The 18,081-nt window shown below is 35.3% G+C and overlaps 1 protein-coding gene across 1 annotated transcript in view; it reads left to right on the forward strand.

The window, feature by feature from the left end:
• Positions 1-17,120, forward strand: part of SLC17A6 (solute carrier family 17 member 6) — a 28,037-nt gene extending 10,917 nt beyond the window's left edge. The window contains exons 4-12 of the mRNA XM_068194191.1: positions 5,904-6,018; positions 7,964-8,051; positions 8,153-8,239; positions 9,165-9,307; positions 11,284-11,433; positions 12,115-12,247; positions 12,946-13,056; positions 14,534-14,661; positions 15,001-17,120. Coding sequence (XP_068050292.1) covers positions 5,904-6,018; positions 7,964-8,051; positions 8,153-8,239; positions 9,165-9,307; positions 11,284-11,433; positions 12,115-12,247; positions 12,946-13,056; positions 14,534-14,661; positions 15,001-15,333 — 1,288 coding nt within the window. The 3' untranslated portion in view covers positions 15,334-17,120. The remainder of the gene's footprint in view (positions 1-5,903; positions 6,019-7,963; positions 8,052-8,152; positions 8,240-9,164; positions 9,308-11,283; positions 11,434-12,114; positions 12,248-12,945; positions 13,057-14,533; positions 14,662-15,000) is intronic.
• Positions 17,121-18,081: the final 961 nt, after the last annotated feature.

Raw genomic sequence — 18,081 nt, forward strand, 5'->3', positions numbered from 1 at the left:
ATATAATCAGCTGTAACATGTGCCCCATAAATCAGAAAACACTCCAAAAAGCAGTGCAGATGTCCAGCTTCTGAGTCCAACACATAGTAGTTATCCTCCCAAACAACTCCACAAAGCATTTTAAAATTAAACCTATAGATGATTCCTTTGATAAATGTGTTATATATCTCTAAATCTGCAGAGACAGTTGAACCACAGGCTAAGCCCTGCATGTTGCTAAGGTGATTTGAATGAAACAGTCCTGGTTTGAAATATTATTTAGCAGATTACATATTTAAAGAGCAAGCTGTCCCAAAGCTAATGAGCTAGAAGGCATGAGTCAGAGCTTTATCTAGACATATATAGATATGAGTTGTAAAACAAAACCACAGGTTGAGAGATTCCCCAGCTGAATTCAGACAGGAAAGAGAGAGAGGATTGGTAGAGTGAGCAAATGAATGAAGAAAAAAAGCAAGACAAGGTGTAGAGGATCTGATTTGCTTAGTGATGCTAAAGAAAGGAAATAGGATTGAGGTTGTGGAAACTGAAGAGATTAAAACCATTAAAAAAGCCAACATGGGTAGAAGACATATACTGGATATATGAAGTAAAAAGTTGGAAAGGAAAAACTACTAAGTGAGGCAAATGCTTGTAACTTCTCAGAGGGAAACTGATTTGTTTATGAAAGGATAATGTAATGCACTTGCTGGTAAGAACAACAATTTGAATTTAATGACCCAGGATTCTTTTACATTTAGCATGCATTCCAATGATGCTGTCATCCAACAGTGCCAAAGTTTTTATAAAATACACTTTGACATATCAAGAAACAGGTCTGCAAACAAGCAATGGAAGGCGCAGCCTGAAATGTGGTCTTGGTATGAGTCAGTGGCATCAGTGGGGTTTGAAGAAGGCAGAAATGTAAATGACTTCTTCTTCTGGCTTGCTGATACACATCAGCATAATCTTTGCATGACACTTCACATCAGTGCTTGATCCAGTCGCTTATATCCTCTGTTTTGCTAAAGTCTCATGAATATTTTGGGATTGTTTTATCTTCCAACCTGGCAAATCAAACCATAGCAAATTCAGTCATCAAAATGCACGTGTTCTGTATCAAAGTCTTAGAAGGCCCTCATCACATCTGATATAGATGGAGATATGCTTTGTAAGGAGGGAAATGTTAAGTGTCAGTTAACCCCTGAAATTTCTATATACTCAAAGAAAAATCTAAGTTAAGAAGTTGATCACCAGCTGTCATTGCCAGCAACATTTACAGAAGAAAAGGTTCTGAAAAGCTACTATAAGCTCACAGACATTCCAGTTAGCTCCTGTCTTGCTTCTTTCTAGACATTGTGTTTTACTGGAAAAAATGAAGCATTTAATACAGCATTGAGCCTTGCAGTTCCTCTCAGAAAAAATATTATTTGGATTGTATGAAAATACAACATAAGCAAGTCCATGTCCTGTTGCTGCCCTTTGCAGGAGAAGGTGTGTTGTAGATGAAAGACAGAAGGTAGAATCAAAGTAAAAGAATACATTTTAGAAAACTTGAGCTGACAGAATAGTCTAAAAAGTCACATTATGTGATACATATTCTGGTACTCAGAGGTATTCAGTTACAGACCTGAATTAATTTTCTATGGAAGCCGTTAAATGCTTTCTATACTTTTGTATTTTTCAATGCAAATCTGTTTAAATACATGCAATAGTGTTTTGTAGTTATAAGACTTACTGTTCTTTAATTATTTTGAATTTTAATGAAATTACATTAATAATTCACTGATGCAGCATATATTTACACATCTTAAAATGACAGCATTTTCTTTTTTAAATAAATATTTTAAAATCGGTTTTAAATATACAGTTACTTTTCAATCTTTTTTTAAAGGACGAATTTAGCTAAGGTACTTTATATGCTTTAGAAAAGACTCATTCAATGTGTAAAAGTTTCATTTTCTCAAGGTGACTTTGCTTATTCAGAGAATTGAGACATCGATAATTCTGGAATTTATCAAACATATTAAAAATTGACATACATAAAAATACAGGAGGCTCAGATGAGGAATTAATTCCACCACATACACATCTAAAAGGGTCTTTAGTTTTATGAAACCTTTGCAGAAATTTTCATTCCCAGTCACTGGGATAAAAGGATGCCTCTAACAAGGTCGCCTTACTTTCAGATATCAGATATCAGATATATGTAACTCGATATGCCATCCATCCGTCTGGCACTCAGCACTTGAAGTGCACTGTGCTCAGCTCACTTTTTGAGCTAATGCTGCTTCCAGCTGCGTAACAATATCTGTAGCACGCTGCAAAATGCTCATGTAATGGGAATTGCCTGACAAAGGTAGATGACAATAGTGCTGCTGCACAGATGCAGAGATTAGAAACCTATAAATACATTTAGTTTTCTGTTGCTTAAAAGAGAAAAATGAGCCAATTGACTTGGAACCCAAAAAGATTAATTCCCCCTGCAACCTCATTCCATTCTAAGCACTTCTCCTGAGCTGTCAAAGTAATTTTCTTTCTCTTCTCCCATCCCAAATGTCTCACATTCAAATATGATTTTGCTATTATTACTACTTATATTACAGGAGGGTTAAAGTCACAGTTCATGACCTTTGAGGCCAGTGTCAACAAAACACCAAAGATCAATATTAGATTCTGATTTTTGGGACTGAGTCTAATTTTTTGTTTCAGGACTTCTTCTGATCACTTATGAGGACCAGAATTTATTGGAGTTTTTCCCCTCTCCTTGACATACTACTACTGTATTTATTGTCTTCTTCTGTATATGGTTGTTTTCTTCCAGATATAGTTGCACAGTTGCTGTTTTTGAGTCAGAAAGGAATTTTTTTTGCAAGGCTAGGGGCTGCTGAAGATATGTCTTGACATTTTAATTCCATCCTAATGCAAGGGCCAAGAATTATGGCAGTGTCATTGGTCTTGCCTGCTTTATCTCTGTGATATCACACAGTTTTCCCAGAGTTTGCCTTCAATCTGCTAAAGCTCTTACTTTGTGCCATGGCATTAAAACCTTTCATGGGGTTTGGAGTGTGCCCAGAATGAAATGGATTTTCAAGGATACGTCTGAATGAAAGTGCAGCCACATGGATTTCCAAGGCTGAGCTCAGCAAGGCTTGGCTCACTCCAGAGCCCAGCTGTGGAAACACAGCTGAAGAGAGGTACAACATGGTGTAGCAGCTGTAAATATGTGTGTCCAATAAGGGCCACAGCTCTCCATTCAATGTGACATCAGAATATCAAGAGGGCAAACTGGTACTTGCACAAAAATGCAGTGGGGTGTGGAGAGGAACGAACACTCCTAAAGAAGCTGGAAACTGTGAGGGAGCTATATCTGTCTGAGAATGAAATTAACCATCAGTGCATATGACAATGGAAGCACGCACAAATTTAATTTGCCATGACAACATAAGAAATCTAAGCTTTCTAACCCATGTCTGGAGTTAGAGTTGTAGAAAAATTGAGCAAGGTGCAGAAATTAAATTAAAGGATCATAAATCACTAGCTTAATAGACAGAAAAAAAATGTAAGCAAAAAAAAAAAAAGGATTACACAATTTGAGGGTTTGATATGTAAGTCAGCAAAATAGTTTAGAAATGCCCTAGGAACAATCAGAATGTTCCGTTTCCCGACTCAATATATTCAAATGTGAGCTGCATTCAAATATATTTTGATTGACTGTAGTTCAAAATCATTTTTACTTGACCTAAATAATACTAAATAATGTTAAGTGAGATATTTAAAGCAATAAAACAGTAAGGTTTTACAAAAAACAGCACTATATCACAATATTTTGTTAGGTAGAATTTAGTATTTATGAAAATAAACGTAAGAAGATTAAAGAGCCCAAAGGAGAAATGCTTATGATATTTATGATTGTGTGCTGAGAGTTGCAAAGCAAATATAGAAAGATTTATTTGCTCTTGATTAAGAGTTATAGAGGAAATGGACTAAAATACCCATGCATGACATCACTTCTAATAGGGACTCACAAAAATCATAAAAAAAGCCATTTCTTGCAAGAATCATAATTTAACTCTAACTTATTCTACTTTTAAATCCTTAGATATTTAGGGAGAGAGAGAGGAAATCATTCTTATAAAGCATAGTTCAGAGAGAGAATTGACTCACAAGTGACGCTGCGGAATTTTTTAATTGTCTACACCCTGAGGTAACTGAATATTCACCAGTACTTGTGTGTCTAAATACAGGCAAGATTTTAATCTGGAAGCAGCACGTCTCTGAACATTCCTTCAGTTACATTTTCCTTTGTCTTCTAGAAGGAACAGACTCAAGGAAACCGCTTCTCTTCAGCAAATATGAGAACATAGGCAATTCTGGGAAACATAGTTTTCAGTTGTGTGCAAACAGAAGCTGATTTCAGATACAGGATTAAAAACTAGAGTAAATTTCCTTGAAGAAACAGTTACCTACTGCAACATTTTTCTTAATTTCATCCTTGTAAAGAGATGGCATTTTTTAATATTCTATCTTCATGTGATTTTAACAGGACAAGACACCATTGGCATTTATGTAAGGAGGTATTAAATTGTAAGGAAATGAAGTGCATGTAGTTTTGGAGTAGAAAATTACACATTAAGAAATCAAGAGTAGAAGATAATTTAGGCCAAAATAGTCCTCACAGTGCAACACAATCACATGCCCAGTCAGTCCCAGCAAATGTATTGAACATGCTGACAAGCAAAGTCAGAAATATACTGTACAGACAGCTAAATGTTGTTTAACTTGAGATAGAGATCAAAGGGAGCACAATGAGGAGACAAGATTTAGGGCTCTTTAGCGAAGATTCCTTACCATGCCCTTTAATACATGTCAAATAAAAGTGGCATATACTCAGTTTGCTATTTGAAGATTTGTTTCAGACTGTGATTCTAAATACAGAATGTGGAATATTGTGTCTTTGAGGAGAATTTTCATTCTGCATCTTTAGCCCAAGGTCTGTTTCTCAATGACTTATGGCACTGTACCAGTTTCTGAAGAACACAAGTGAAGGTCAAAGGTTTCTGTCAAATCAGTTCCACATCAGATACTGTGATGTCATATGTCATCAGATTTACATTTGCATTATATAGCTTTAGACAAAAAAAGGCACAATAATGCTAGGGAAAAGGTTTCCTCCTACAAGAGGTGGATATTAATCAAATCAAATACAAATTCAGTCAAATCCGTGTAATTGAAAATGAATCATCACTTCATGCATTTATTTAGACTTTGTAATGTGCTTTATTTCAAACTAGGATGCTGTGGAATCAAAATGAACAATTTTCAGTGAGTAGCCTCTGAAAAAACAGCAGTAAGAATTATCTGGTTTCTACAGATATGTGTTTCCAGATTGATTAACTCTTGTGTCTAAGAAAATCCCAGCTCTAAAATTCTTCCTGATGCTTTTGGCCTGTATGAAAATGAATTCTCTTATGCTTTATAAGGAGTAAATGTATGGTGTTGCTTTCTTACAATTAAAGCACATGAGAAACTCTTTTACTGACCATCTGTTTTAGCACACCCTTTGGAGACAAATTCTAATTTTGTTTCCAGAGGATGGAGAATTCAATCAGATTTGGTTGAAATTAGTGTGAAAATTAAAGTAAAGTGGGAGTTTATAGGGGAAGTAAAATCTATACCTGTGATTGCATAAGACATATTTCCTTAGGAAATTATGCTGAATAGATAAACACATCCATGTTTGGTCTGGGTCTTTCCAGACAGATTATTACACTAGATGGAAGTAGACACTTATCCAGTTCAGTCAGTATATTCCCCATATAAAGAACATGGAGGGAACATTTATATTGATATATGAGTATATGTAGACCAAGTCACTTGGGAGGGCACTGAAGTCACTTACTTTCCCCTTTTTGCCTCCTTTGCAGAGTATTTGGTGCTGCTATACTGCTGACATCTTCCCTCAACATGCTAATACCATCTGCAGCCAGGGTGCACTATGGATGTGTCATCTTCGTTAGGATCTTGCAGGGCCTTGTAGAGGTATGGAAAATTTAAAACAACTAGTAAATGCAATAGGTGTTTGTTAGCCTTTAACAGAACTGGAGCTTTGGAAGGAAGATAGAAATGGTTTTAAATTTATTACTGATTTTGAGTATAAAGGATTTCAATGTATGAATTGTAGCTATTTGCTTTTCCTTCAGCTATAAAATGTCATGGCAAAATGAGAAGCCAGTGAGATATGCATTCAGCACTGATGTTTCACTAAACTCCTACACTGCATAAGGCTTGTACTGGTTTAATTCTCAACAGTCACTTGTTGGTCATCATCATAGAATAAATATATAGCAAAAACCTAAGGTTATATTTGAAGTTCTGACCATGCCATGGAATAAATAAGAGATTTACCATAAACTAAAAGAGGAAAAAAAATAAATGAGCCCTTTCCTTTCCTTTCCTTTCCTTTCCTTTCCTTTCCTTTCCTTTCCTTTCCTTTCCTTTCCTTTCCTTTCCTTTCCTTTCCTTTCCTTTCCTTTCCTTTCCTTTCCTTTCCTTTCCTTTCCTTTCCTTTCCTTTCCTTTCCTTTCCTTTCCTTTCCTTTCCTTTCCTTTCCTTTCCTTTCCTTTCCTTTCCTTTCCTTTCCTTTCCTTTCCTTTCCTTCCCTTCCCTTCCCTTCCCTTCCCTTCCCTTCCCTTCCCTTCCCTTCCCTTCCCTTCCCTTCCCTTCCCTTCCCTTCCCTTCCCTTCCCTTCCCTTCCCTTCCCTTCCCTTCCCTTCCCTTCCCTTCCCTTCCCTTCCCTTCCCTTCCCTTCCCTTCCCTTCCCTTCCCTTCCCTTCCCTTCCCTTCCCTTCCCTTCCCTTCCCTTCCCTTCCCTTCCCTTCCCTTCCCTTCCCTTCCCTTCCCTTCCCTTCCCTTCCCTTCCCTTCCCTTCCCTTCCCTTCCCTTCCCTTCCCTTCCCTTCCCTTCCCTTCCCTTCCCTTCCCTTCCCTTCCCTTCCCTTCCCTTCCCTTCCCTTCCCTTCCCTTCCCTTCCCTTCCCTTCCCTTCCCTTCCCTTCCCTTCCCTTCCCTTCCCTTCCCTTCCCTTAACCTCATCCTCTCAATATTTGTGAAACCCTCAGTAATTGCAAAAAGTTATTAATTTTTCTAATTTTTGCAGAGGAAACAAAACATCAGATTAGGAGAAAAGTGAGTCTATATAATCTATATAAAATATATATATGGTGTATATAAAATATATATATGGTGTATATGCATATACCATAATTTTAATCACAAATTTGTGTACATTTGTACATCTTAATCAGGAATTACTGCACATTTCATATAACATCTTTTAAAATTTCAACACTGCAGGTTTAATTTTTCTATTGCTAAGTTAAAGGCTGGTTTTGAAGAGAGACCTATAAGGTAGCTGGTTTAAAATCAAGTCAAATAATATCATTCCAATACTTACTTTATATGCTCAAATAGGTTCATTAAAGACAGTGTGAAAAACTTCTCTTAAGAGTATATTTCTAAACGGTTACAGCTCTTATTTTCTAGTTTTAGAGCAGTCACACTTTAATCTGTATTTCCTAAATTTTTCTTTAAATGGTAGGTAAAAAAAAAAAAAAAGTTTGGATAAATCGGTCCTCCATTAGAAAGACTAAAGAGGGTCTGTGTTGTCATCCTTCCTTTGACTCTGGTTCTTGTGCACTAATACTCTTTAATTATTTGGAATTCTTTCCTGGAAGTGGGAGGGGGAGCAAAAGGAAACATGTTTTATATTTGTTTCACATGTCTCTAATGATTTGAAGTGATATACAAAACTCATTTCAACTTGAATAGATATTGCTGTTTTTCTGTGACTGTGCTCAGATTTTGCTATAAAGGGGCAAAGCATTCTCAACCTCTTGTTTATAGCAATTAAAAATAAAAATTCATGCAAAGACAATTAACTGAGTGACTGACCAGCTTTAGCTAACTTGTGGCATACTCATTCCCCAGGGGGTCACCTACCCTGCCTGCCATGGTATTTGGAGCAAGTGGGCCCCCCCATTAGAAAGAAGTAGGTTAGCAACCACTTCCTTTTGTGGTAAGCAACTTTGTATTTTTGTCTTCCTTCTATTTTTTAATGCATGAATGTTTTGAAACTGATTTTTTTCTCCATGTTCATCTACATGTCTTGTTTTGTAGGTTCCTATGCAGGAGCTGTCATTGCAATGCCTTTAGCTGGGATTCTAGTGCAATATACTGGGTGGTCTTCTGTGTTCTATGTATATGGTATGCATTTCTGCTCATTTCATTCCAGTATTGTATGACCTTCCTCTACTCTTTCTAAAAATGTAAAAGCTACTGTTAAGAGGACAAAAACCTCAGAGAAGTAGGACTTCTAATCTAAAAATACAGTCAAGAGAAAAAGAACAATGAGAGAACAGAATTTAAAGAGAAGAGTATGTAAGAAAGCAACATAATAAAATAAGAAAAGCTCGCTCACATTGAAACCTTCATTACCTTTAGCACAAGCAGTGCAAACATCTGGACAGATCTATAGTATCTCTGGTCACATTAACATCTCTCAGACTAATAAAACCGCAAATTTAGAGTACCTGCCCTGGATAAGTTGTCCTGATTTTTATCTGAAGACCTACTAAACTTTATTCTCACCAGTTGTGTTAACCTACACTGACAGAAAAGAATATCCCAAGGGAATTCATTCTGCATTTATGTGAATTAAGTGGAAGCATTCTAGAAATTTAATAAACTACTCAGGAAGTGCATTGCTATGTTGAAAAAATTGCCAGTCTTCTATTCTGCAGGTAAAAAATTTAGTGCAGTAATCAAACAGCAGCATCTTAAAGCTGAATGGGCCTTCATTTACAGTTTGGTGAAATGAAATGGAATCTGTTTCATTGCATTGCATTGTACAAATTGATGTTAAGATCAGTGAATATTCACTTACGGTGAAAAAATTTTGTAAACAAAGCAAAGACTATTCCACTGTGCTATAGTTCTGCATGTATTTTGCACAAGTATTATTCACAGGACCAAACTCTCTGTTGGAGAATTATCTCTATTGAGAGAACTCAGTAAAGAAGCACTGACAACAATTGTCATTTAAATTTGTTGTAATTGTTCACAGATTTTTCTTCCTTGTTTTCTGCTTTATTGTGCATTTCTTTTTAAAGTCTTTCTTTCCATTCCAAAGGGAGCTTTGGTATAGTCTGGTACATGTTTTGGCTTTTGGTTTCATATGAGAGTCCTGCAAAGCATCCTACAATTACAGATGAAGAAAGGAGATACATAGAAGAAAGCATTGGAGAGAGTGCCAACCTCCTAGGTGCAATGGAAGTAAGAATATTACCCACACACTGGTTTCCAATGAGATAGTAAGAAAAAGAAACCTCCCAGCAACCAAAACAAGACAACAACAAAAAAATCAAACACTCTCCTTAAGATCTAAAAGTGTATTTTGAACAATCTGAACAAATGTGCTCCTGGGGGATGGGAAGATCTTAAATCTGCTGGTGGATTTCTGGGTGGATACTGCTTTTGCATTAAGAGAACATGGGTTCCTGTTCTTCTAGCAGATGACTCATTGGATTTATGCCTCTTTGTCTACTTCAAATTATAAAACAGAGGTACAGCTACATTTGAAACTGCAAATTTATTTAGACTTTTCTTATATCTTGAGCTGAAAAAGTCAGTTTCCTTCCTATATCGTAATTTCTGGAAGGTTTTTCTCTTCCTAAAAGCAAACTGCAGGAAAAGCCCTACTCAGCGTCTCTTGAGGTCCCCAGAACATCAGAAAATGCCCATCCTTATTTTTTTTATGTTTCGTCTACCAGAAAGACTGCAAGTTGCAATAGAGTGTGTTTGAGATGCATATGAACAATTCCCATTATTGCAGTCATTTTGCTGGAGACATGTTATCAAGCCTCTCATAATCTTAGTTCTGTACTGGTTTGGTTCTCAAGAATCATGTATGACCTAAAAGCCATGTATGAACTCTGAATTTTCCAGCTATTTAACACTCCAATTGTGCTAACTAATAATCATCTTATTTCTGTAACTGCTGAAAAGCTTTAAAAAACTATTGCCGTGTTTCCTCACTCACTCAGGAAAATAAAAAAAATTAAGTCTCACTTCATCTGCTTAAATTTTTACACCATCCATTCCCAGTAGACCCTCATTATGTTTTCTGCTTGGTCAGAACACTGGTTCCTGATTGAACTCAGGAACTAACAATTTTGACTTAGTAAAAACTTTGCTTAATATTAAATAAGGAACTGAAAATATTACAGAGTTATTTTTTGATAGCTGAAATTTTTAGGTGTTATTGAGAGCCTGTCTCAGATGATACTCAGCAGCATTCAGTAGGGTTCATGGTTTTTAAAATCTGATGTGAAATGAGTTACTTTGAAGAATGTCCAAACAATTCTAATTTGGACTGTACAATTTCTGTCTATTTTTTATTGTGGCTTTTTAATTAAACATTATTTTTTCAAAGTGATTATCTTGTATCAATAGTTCAATGCTTCTAAAATATTTAAGCTGAAATTCTTCCCATACCATCAAGTTAGATTTTCCGGCTGGCTTCTCATTAATTAAGTCACTTAATCCTTACCTCTCACTTAAGTGTAATTTAATAGGTATACAAGGTGTTGCACATATCTATCTATGGGCTGGGTTTTTTTAAAAATTTCCAGTATTCAAACAAATAGTAGACTGAATCCAGCCTGAATTCTTGTTGAAGTGATTTTCAAGTACTTATCTGGATATGGATCCTGTGTTTGGATCAACACAGATGGGTGGCTTGTGGACAGGTGCTGGGACTCAGCAGGGTTGTCCATCTGTCTTTCTTTTTTTCTTTCAGCAATTTATTTTAAAAATGCAATAAAACAAACAAAAAATATATTGACCAAGCAGTTTCAGCTGAGACTTGATTAAAAAAAAAAATGGTAGAATACTGCAGTTAATATTTAAATGCTAAAATACCTGTTTGCAGTAAATCCGAAGGAAATAATATAGTTAGTGTCAAATCTGTTTTGTTACATACATCAACAATGTCTTTTAAAGACATTATTATTATTTTGGTCTTATGTCTATGTACATATTTATATGACTGAGATAAAAGCACTTGTACATGAGTGTTGTGATACAATTAAGTATCACTGAGTTTCTCCATTTGTGCATTTTGTAGTAAAATTTATATGCTGTGTATATATGTGCTTGTTGGACCATAGCTAAAAAAAGGGGTAAGGAAAGGGAAGATGGATAGTTGATAATTACCAACATGGTAACTGGATCTCCTTTCTATGTTTCAGAAATACAAAACACCGTGGAGAAAATTTTTTACATCTATGCCAGTCTATGCAATAATAGTTGCAAACTTCTGTAGAAGCTGGACTTTTTACTTGCTGCTAATTAGTCAGCCTGCTTATTTTGAGGAAGTGTTTGGATTTGAAATAAGCAAGGTATGTAAAAAGAATGTGAAGCTTTTACCTTAACTAGGTCAATATCAGAGCTATATTTGTAGTATTTATTAAGAATAGGAAAGAAAAGTGTTACACATCTTTATCATGGATTTACATCTTAAATATTAGTCATCCCAGTTCCTGTTTCCTTGACCAGCATGTATAAGTGAAGTAACAACTATGACAAAGGATGGGACAGGGAAAGGTGGAGGCAGGGTGAGATTTAGTGATGATTTACTTGGGGCTACATTGCAAGTTAAGTGCTCAAAACCAGATCATGCTTGGCATTAGAAAGGTGTCAGCAGACCCGTTACACTCTGTCCGTGATGCCCCAGGGGTTGCAGAATCCCACCAAAGCTTATAGAAAGCATTGACAAATGGATTTTTCCAGGTGCCTTTCAAAAAGCAGGGCCATCTTGTTGTAGGAAGGATAGTAAAATTTGTCACCTTTATATATGCACCTTTAATGTGGTGAGAACTGCTCCCCCTTTCTCATTTAGAAAGGAGAAAAGACGGTTGCAAAATGTGATATAGGGATGGGTCATTTCATAACCCAAGACTTTAAGTTTTAACACAGAGTGTGACACTGAAAAGAAATAATTAGCTGCTGAATGCTTCAGAAAATGAAGAATCAAAATTTTCTTATGGTTTATACTTCACTAATTCTAATTTTAATTTTAGGTGGGTATCTTATCTGCTGTGCCGCATTTAGTGATGACAATTATTGTTCCTATTGGGGGACAAATTGCTGACTTTTTAAGAAGCAGGCAGATTGTGTCAACGACTAATGTGAGAAAGATAATGAACTGTGGAGGTAAGTCTTTCTATTTTATTTAAAAGTCTCTTGAAGGGATTTGGTGTTCATATTGTGTTCTGTATAGAATAAAGAAACAAACTGCACAGTTGTATGTTCTTAGGAGACAATACTTTCTGCATTTTTTATGCAATGCAGATGTAGTTACTAAATAAAAGAATACACAGGTGCTCTCATTCGCCATTTCCATATAATTAATTGGTTTTTGGAAAACCATTTAGACTATTAGAGAAATAGATGAGGTTTTGGAGGGGAATTTGCCTACTCTTAGCTACTTACTCAGTTTTAGCTCCTCATTTAAACACCTTCTGCACTAAGAGAGCCCAGACAACTACCTGAAATTACATCCTCGACTTCTGAGGTGTGTTAAAGCCACATTAGCTGTGGTAAGGGTTGGAAAATTCACAAGCAGGTTACCCATGAGAGTTGACTGGAATGACCTAACCACATCATAAATATTTCTTTTAATCTTACAAATGACAGAAAGTGGCAATAAATTAGCATATAAAGAGTAAAATAAGTATTATTTGAGAAAGGAAGAACATGTGTTTTTCTAGAGATGAAAGAAATACCTGATTGTATTCCTCTCTGAGGTAATATTTTATTTGTGTTCCTATGAAATTTCATGGCATCCTAAGGCCTGCAGTATTTGAGAGGGAATTTAATTTGATGCCTGGTTTTATTTATTATTTCACCAGGTTTTGGTATGGAAGCAACTCTTCTTCTGGTGGTGGGATATTCACACAGCAAAGGAGTGGCTATTTCATTCTTAGTGCTTGCTGTAGGCTTTAGTGGATTTGCCATATCTGGTAAGATTATATTACTATTAACACTAAACTCTTTTATCTTTAAGAGACAAAACATCTATCTTTGCTTTTATTCATGGATAATATTAAAAAGCCCACTCACTTTGGAATTCCCAAAGGACATTATCTATGATCATAATAAAGGAATGTACAATGTATAATGCACAATGTATAATTTGGTATTACAGCTTTTGTACTAGATTATTCCTGTTAAAATAATTCAATCTTTTCCATGTTCATTGCAGCAAATTAGGGTATTTTCTCATTAAGATGCTAATGTACACTACAGATTTTTCTTGAAATCAAATTTAGAAGATAAATTGACTGGTATTACATAATGATACCTAAATTTACACGTCTTTGTTTAAGTAGAAGTATTTTATTTTTTTTTTTTCCACTGTGTACTGGTTATTGCTTTGTTAATATTGTATTATTTTATTAATTTGGGGCCTGTTAGTATTATATTATTTTGGGGCCTAATTACTAGAATTTCTTTTCTGAATTAAATTTCAGCTATTCCCCTTTCCTGCTGATTCATCAACCCTTTGCCTTTGCCTTTCCCCATTCCAAACACAGGTCACCTGGCCTCTCCTTGTTTTCCAACTGTGATTTTAGTATCCTCTCCCATGCTGGTTCCTTATGTCTCAGACAGGCTCTCTTTCATTTAGTGCCAAATATCTAAAATCTCCTCTAATCAAATCTGTCCTTAGTCTCATGTATTCTGCAAGGTATCATTCTTGTTTTGTACAATTTGGGAAGTGTCTTGCACTTTCCCCAAGATGACCATATCATACTGCCTGCCCTTTCCCATTATACTATCTGTATCCAAAGTTTGGTTTCTGTTTACACTTATTTAAATACTTATTTTGGGAACAATTAGTTCTGTCTCTTTAGATTATTTAAATAGTTACCGCATACATTTTCAACAGAATTGTGCTGCTGAAAATGCAAGAGAATTACTAAATATCTTTCAAAATTAATTAGTAATTCACTTACAGATACTGTTTTTTTCCTCCAATTTAACACTGAAGAATAGAAAAGAGCTCCCTTCTGCTGGTCTGTGTGACAAAAAGAAAAATGTGGGCAATAGGAAAAGAACATGTTACATACTGGAAGAAGAAAAGACATGTTATTTACAGCATGAAATGGTCATGGAAGGGACTATGAAATACAAATTATTTCCCTGCCTAAATATCTTCTGGGTTCTCTACTCCACACAGACACTGCTGGGAGGTTTTGGGATTTTCTTAAACTGCAGTTTTGGGAGAAAATTAACCTGGTATCCCTTTAAAATATTTTCTTAAAAGGAATTGAAAACCCAGAGTCTCTCTAGGAATATTGAAGCATTTTAAGTCTTTTAGGGATAAAGAAATGCAACTAAGCAGCCCAAACATGTTATAGTAAAAATGTCATGTCACTCTTTTCAGCTGAAGTACTGCTCTGCTCTTGGTGTGAAAGCTCACTGACCTTTCTATTGCAGGATTCAATGTCAACCATTTAGACATTGCCCCAAGGTATGCTAGCATTTTAATGGGGATTTCTAATGGAGTCGGGACCTTGTCTGGAATGGTTTGCCCTATAATTGTTGGAGCAATGACAAAGAACAAGGTAAATGGAAATACTATTTTCAAATCTTCCAGTTTGATACAACTGATTTCAAGAAAAAGTCCTTTCTATAAAACAATTTGCCAGGATATCCATACTGGAGTCTGGGACTTTAATCCAGGGATGCAAACTTGAGGCATGCTTCACTATATGCTCATTAGGTTGATGCTTTTGTGGGCTGATAAATTTTTCAAAGAAAGATGGATATAAATATTTCTGAAATGGACACTTGAATGTTTTAACTGTGCTATCACAACCTCAATCCCTAATTTAAATCTTGCAACTCAGAAGAATTCAGTAAATGTGTGTGCTACTCTGATTTAGCAAATTTCTTCTTTACAGACACGTGAAGAATGGCAGTATGTCTTCCTCATTGCTGCTTTAGTTCATTACGGAGGTGTGATCTTCTATGGCATATTTGCTTCAGGAGAGAAACAGCCCTGGGCAGACCCTGAACAGACAAGTGAAGAGAAATGTGGCTTTATTCATGAAGATGAACTTGCTGAGGAGACAGGGGACATTACTCAGAATTATGTAAATTATGGTACCACCAAGTCTTATGGTGCTACAACCCAGGTCAATGGTGGCTGGCCTAATGGCTGGGAGAAAAAAGAGGAATTTGTACAAGAGGAAGTACAAGACTCATACAACTATAAGGAAAGAGATTATTCATAACAAACCTAAATATTTGGTATATTTTGCAGTGTTTGTGATTAAATTCATTGTGATTGTTTGCACACAGAAATAAAATGTGGTATAAACATGTAAACACATATCAAACAGGAAGGTCTTACTGTAAAAAATACATCAAAGTGCAATCTGTATGAGTTGTGATGTTATCACTTTCATTAGGTTATATTTGTTCTATAAACATTAGAGTTTTAAGGGTTTACTGGTCAAAACTATAGAGGCAAGTAGATACTTTACAGTATACAAGAGCTAAAACTCATAATTACAGATTAAAGCACAACTAAGAAACCAAGTTGGCACATCTAATGCTCTTTTTAGAAAGCCAAAATTACTTGATCATTAAAAATGCACTTATATATTTGTTACACTGTATTGAGGTTGTGTTAAAGACACACATTTACTCAGTGCAATGTAGGAGTTGTGTATTTAGTCTAGGACAAGGACTTTCTTAAAGAAGAAGGGTTGAGTCCTAGGCATTTACAAGGATTGATCCAATTCCCTTAACGGTAATTGTATCAAGCCTAAAGAACAAATAGGGCATATTGTATGTTTATTGTGATTATATGCTGCAGGCTACTCTGTGATAAATAAAGGAATTATTTAGGAGTTTTATACTGAATGTTTGGGCACAAATTCTTATTTCTATCCTTTACAGAATCTCATGAAATTATAGACATTGTCATGTTCTTCCCTGCATATATCAACTAATATAAAAACAATATAAAATATTGAGTCTGACTTTTCAGGCAGCCTGGCAAATCCCTTTATCAAAAACCAAGCTTTATTATTCTATTCTTTGCAGTGTATTCTGAATTTGTACTGGTGTCTTTAGAAAAAGAAAAAATACCCCAATATAACATAGAAAAAAATATAGTCTTTTACAAAATTCCAAAGAGAAGCTTACTGTGAGCAAATAGCCCTATGAAAAAGGATGCATTTGTGTTGCAGGATATTTTGAAACCTATAGAAGAAACAGAGAATAATTTAACCTTTATTCTTCCCTTAAGAGCTTTCATATTTTTACACATTGTGCCACAGTTGTACACATAGATATGTTTATTGAAGATACTGTAATTATAGAAAATATTGTTATTTTAGAAAACCCTGAAATAAAAGATGTATTTGTCTTTCAATCAAACCTAATAATAATGGACACTGAATATGAGTAACATAAAAACTCACAATAAACCAAAGTGGTAAATAACTAGTGTTGGGTTGAAAGAAGCCAACAAGCATCACGCTTGTCTTTTTAGCATAACTCAACAGTGACTGCAACATTAGTGTACCAAGCAATAAGTGCAATGCATTATGAAGTGCATAATCTTCTAGATGATATATTAAACTACATTTAGCTTGTTGTATATACTTGGGGTTGTTGGGATTGAACCAAACTGAACCAACTGAAATTAGCAACACCAGACCACTTCTTAATACTCTAAAATGACGACAATGATCCATTTCTTAATTCAATCAAATTAATATTATTGTATGTAATAATCCATTCTGGATTCTTGGTCTGTTCATTGTATTGTGCTAGTGATTGGAAACCCTGCTACCGCAATATACAACTTGAGGATTGTTTTTTCTCCTTTTTTTAATGCAAATCATACCTTGACCTTAAGAAAAGAAGTATTTTGCTTTGTGCCTCAAAGTGATGTAAAACGTGACCATAGATTTTGCTGTGTTTAATGAAAAAGATGTGGACTGTGTCACTTTTGTTGCTGCAAAAGGTGTTAATAAAAGGCTTTATTTATCCTTTTATATAAAAATGACCACTAGAGTTTCTTGTAATTTTTATATGTGTTTTAATATAGATGACTAAAATTATAGTCACTGAAGAACAAATTCTGCTATTGACATGGAGAGAGTCTCTCATCTGGGAGCTCTGCCCAACACCCAACTTTTTACATTGTCTGTTCTTGCTTCTGACTATGTGCATACCTGTGGTGAGAGAGGCACCTGTCTCAAGGTTGTTTGTCCTCTCATAAGGATGGCTGGCATAGATGTGGAAGAGAAAGGGGCAGGAGGATCAGTGTGAGAGATGCAGTGAACCTAGGAACGACAGATTAATCTATGTTAGCGAAAAAGATGGCATAGATGAAAGAAAATTAAAAGCTACACATTTCTGCTTGTGGAATTTTTCCTTTTCTTGATTATCCAACAAGGCTCCTTAACTGAAATATACTACTTTCCATCCATTTTTTAGATAAACCCCACAGTAATCAGTAACTTTAAGAAACCCTATATTAAAAAATAAGTATTTTTCTAATAAACTTTTTTACTTTCCAATAATTTTCTTTCACCAAGTAGAATAATGCAGAAACATCAAACTGAGCAAAAGGCTTCAGAACACTAACCAGAGCAGTAACAGGCCCAGTGCTTTTCACCTGAAAAATTCAAAAGTAGGATAAGTAGGGGCTTCAAAATTGCTGTTGTATTTATTGTGGTAAATGGACAGCTCAGAAAATACAAGCTAAATAAAAATCAATTCTTCTTAATTTTCAGTCTAATCTAAATCCAAGGTTCTCTCTCTTGGAATTATTTAAATAATTTCCTTTCATTAAATATAGGTAGGGTTTTTTTCTTAGCTTGAGACCTTTGAATTATGTAGAACAAAGGAGAGACTTTAATCCAGGCATTAGACACTGCACTGTTCAGCCAGCGACAACTCAGTAAGGACCTTACAATTGCCCATGAATGCTACATTACCCAAGGAATCTCCACATTCTTTTT

The sequence above is a fragment of the Anomalospiza imberbis genome, chromosome 6 (assembly GCF_031753505.1).
Source record: "Anomalospiza imberbis isolate Cuckoo-Finch-1a 21T00152 chromosome 6, ASM3175350v1, whole genome shotgun sequence".
NCBI lineage: Eukaryota > Metazoa > Chordata > Aves > Passeriformes > Viduidae > Anomalospiza > Anomalospiza imberbis.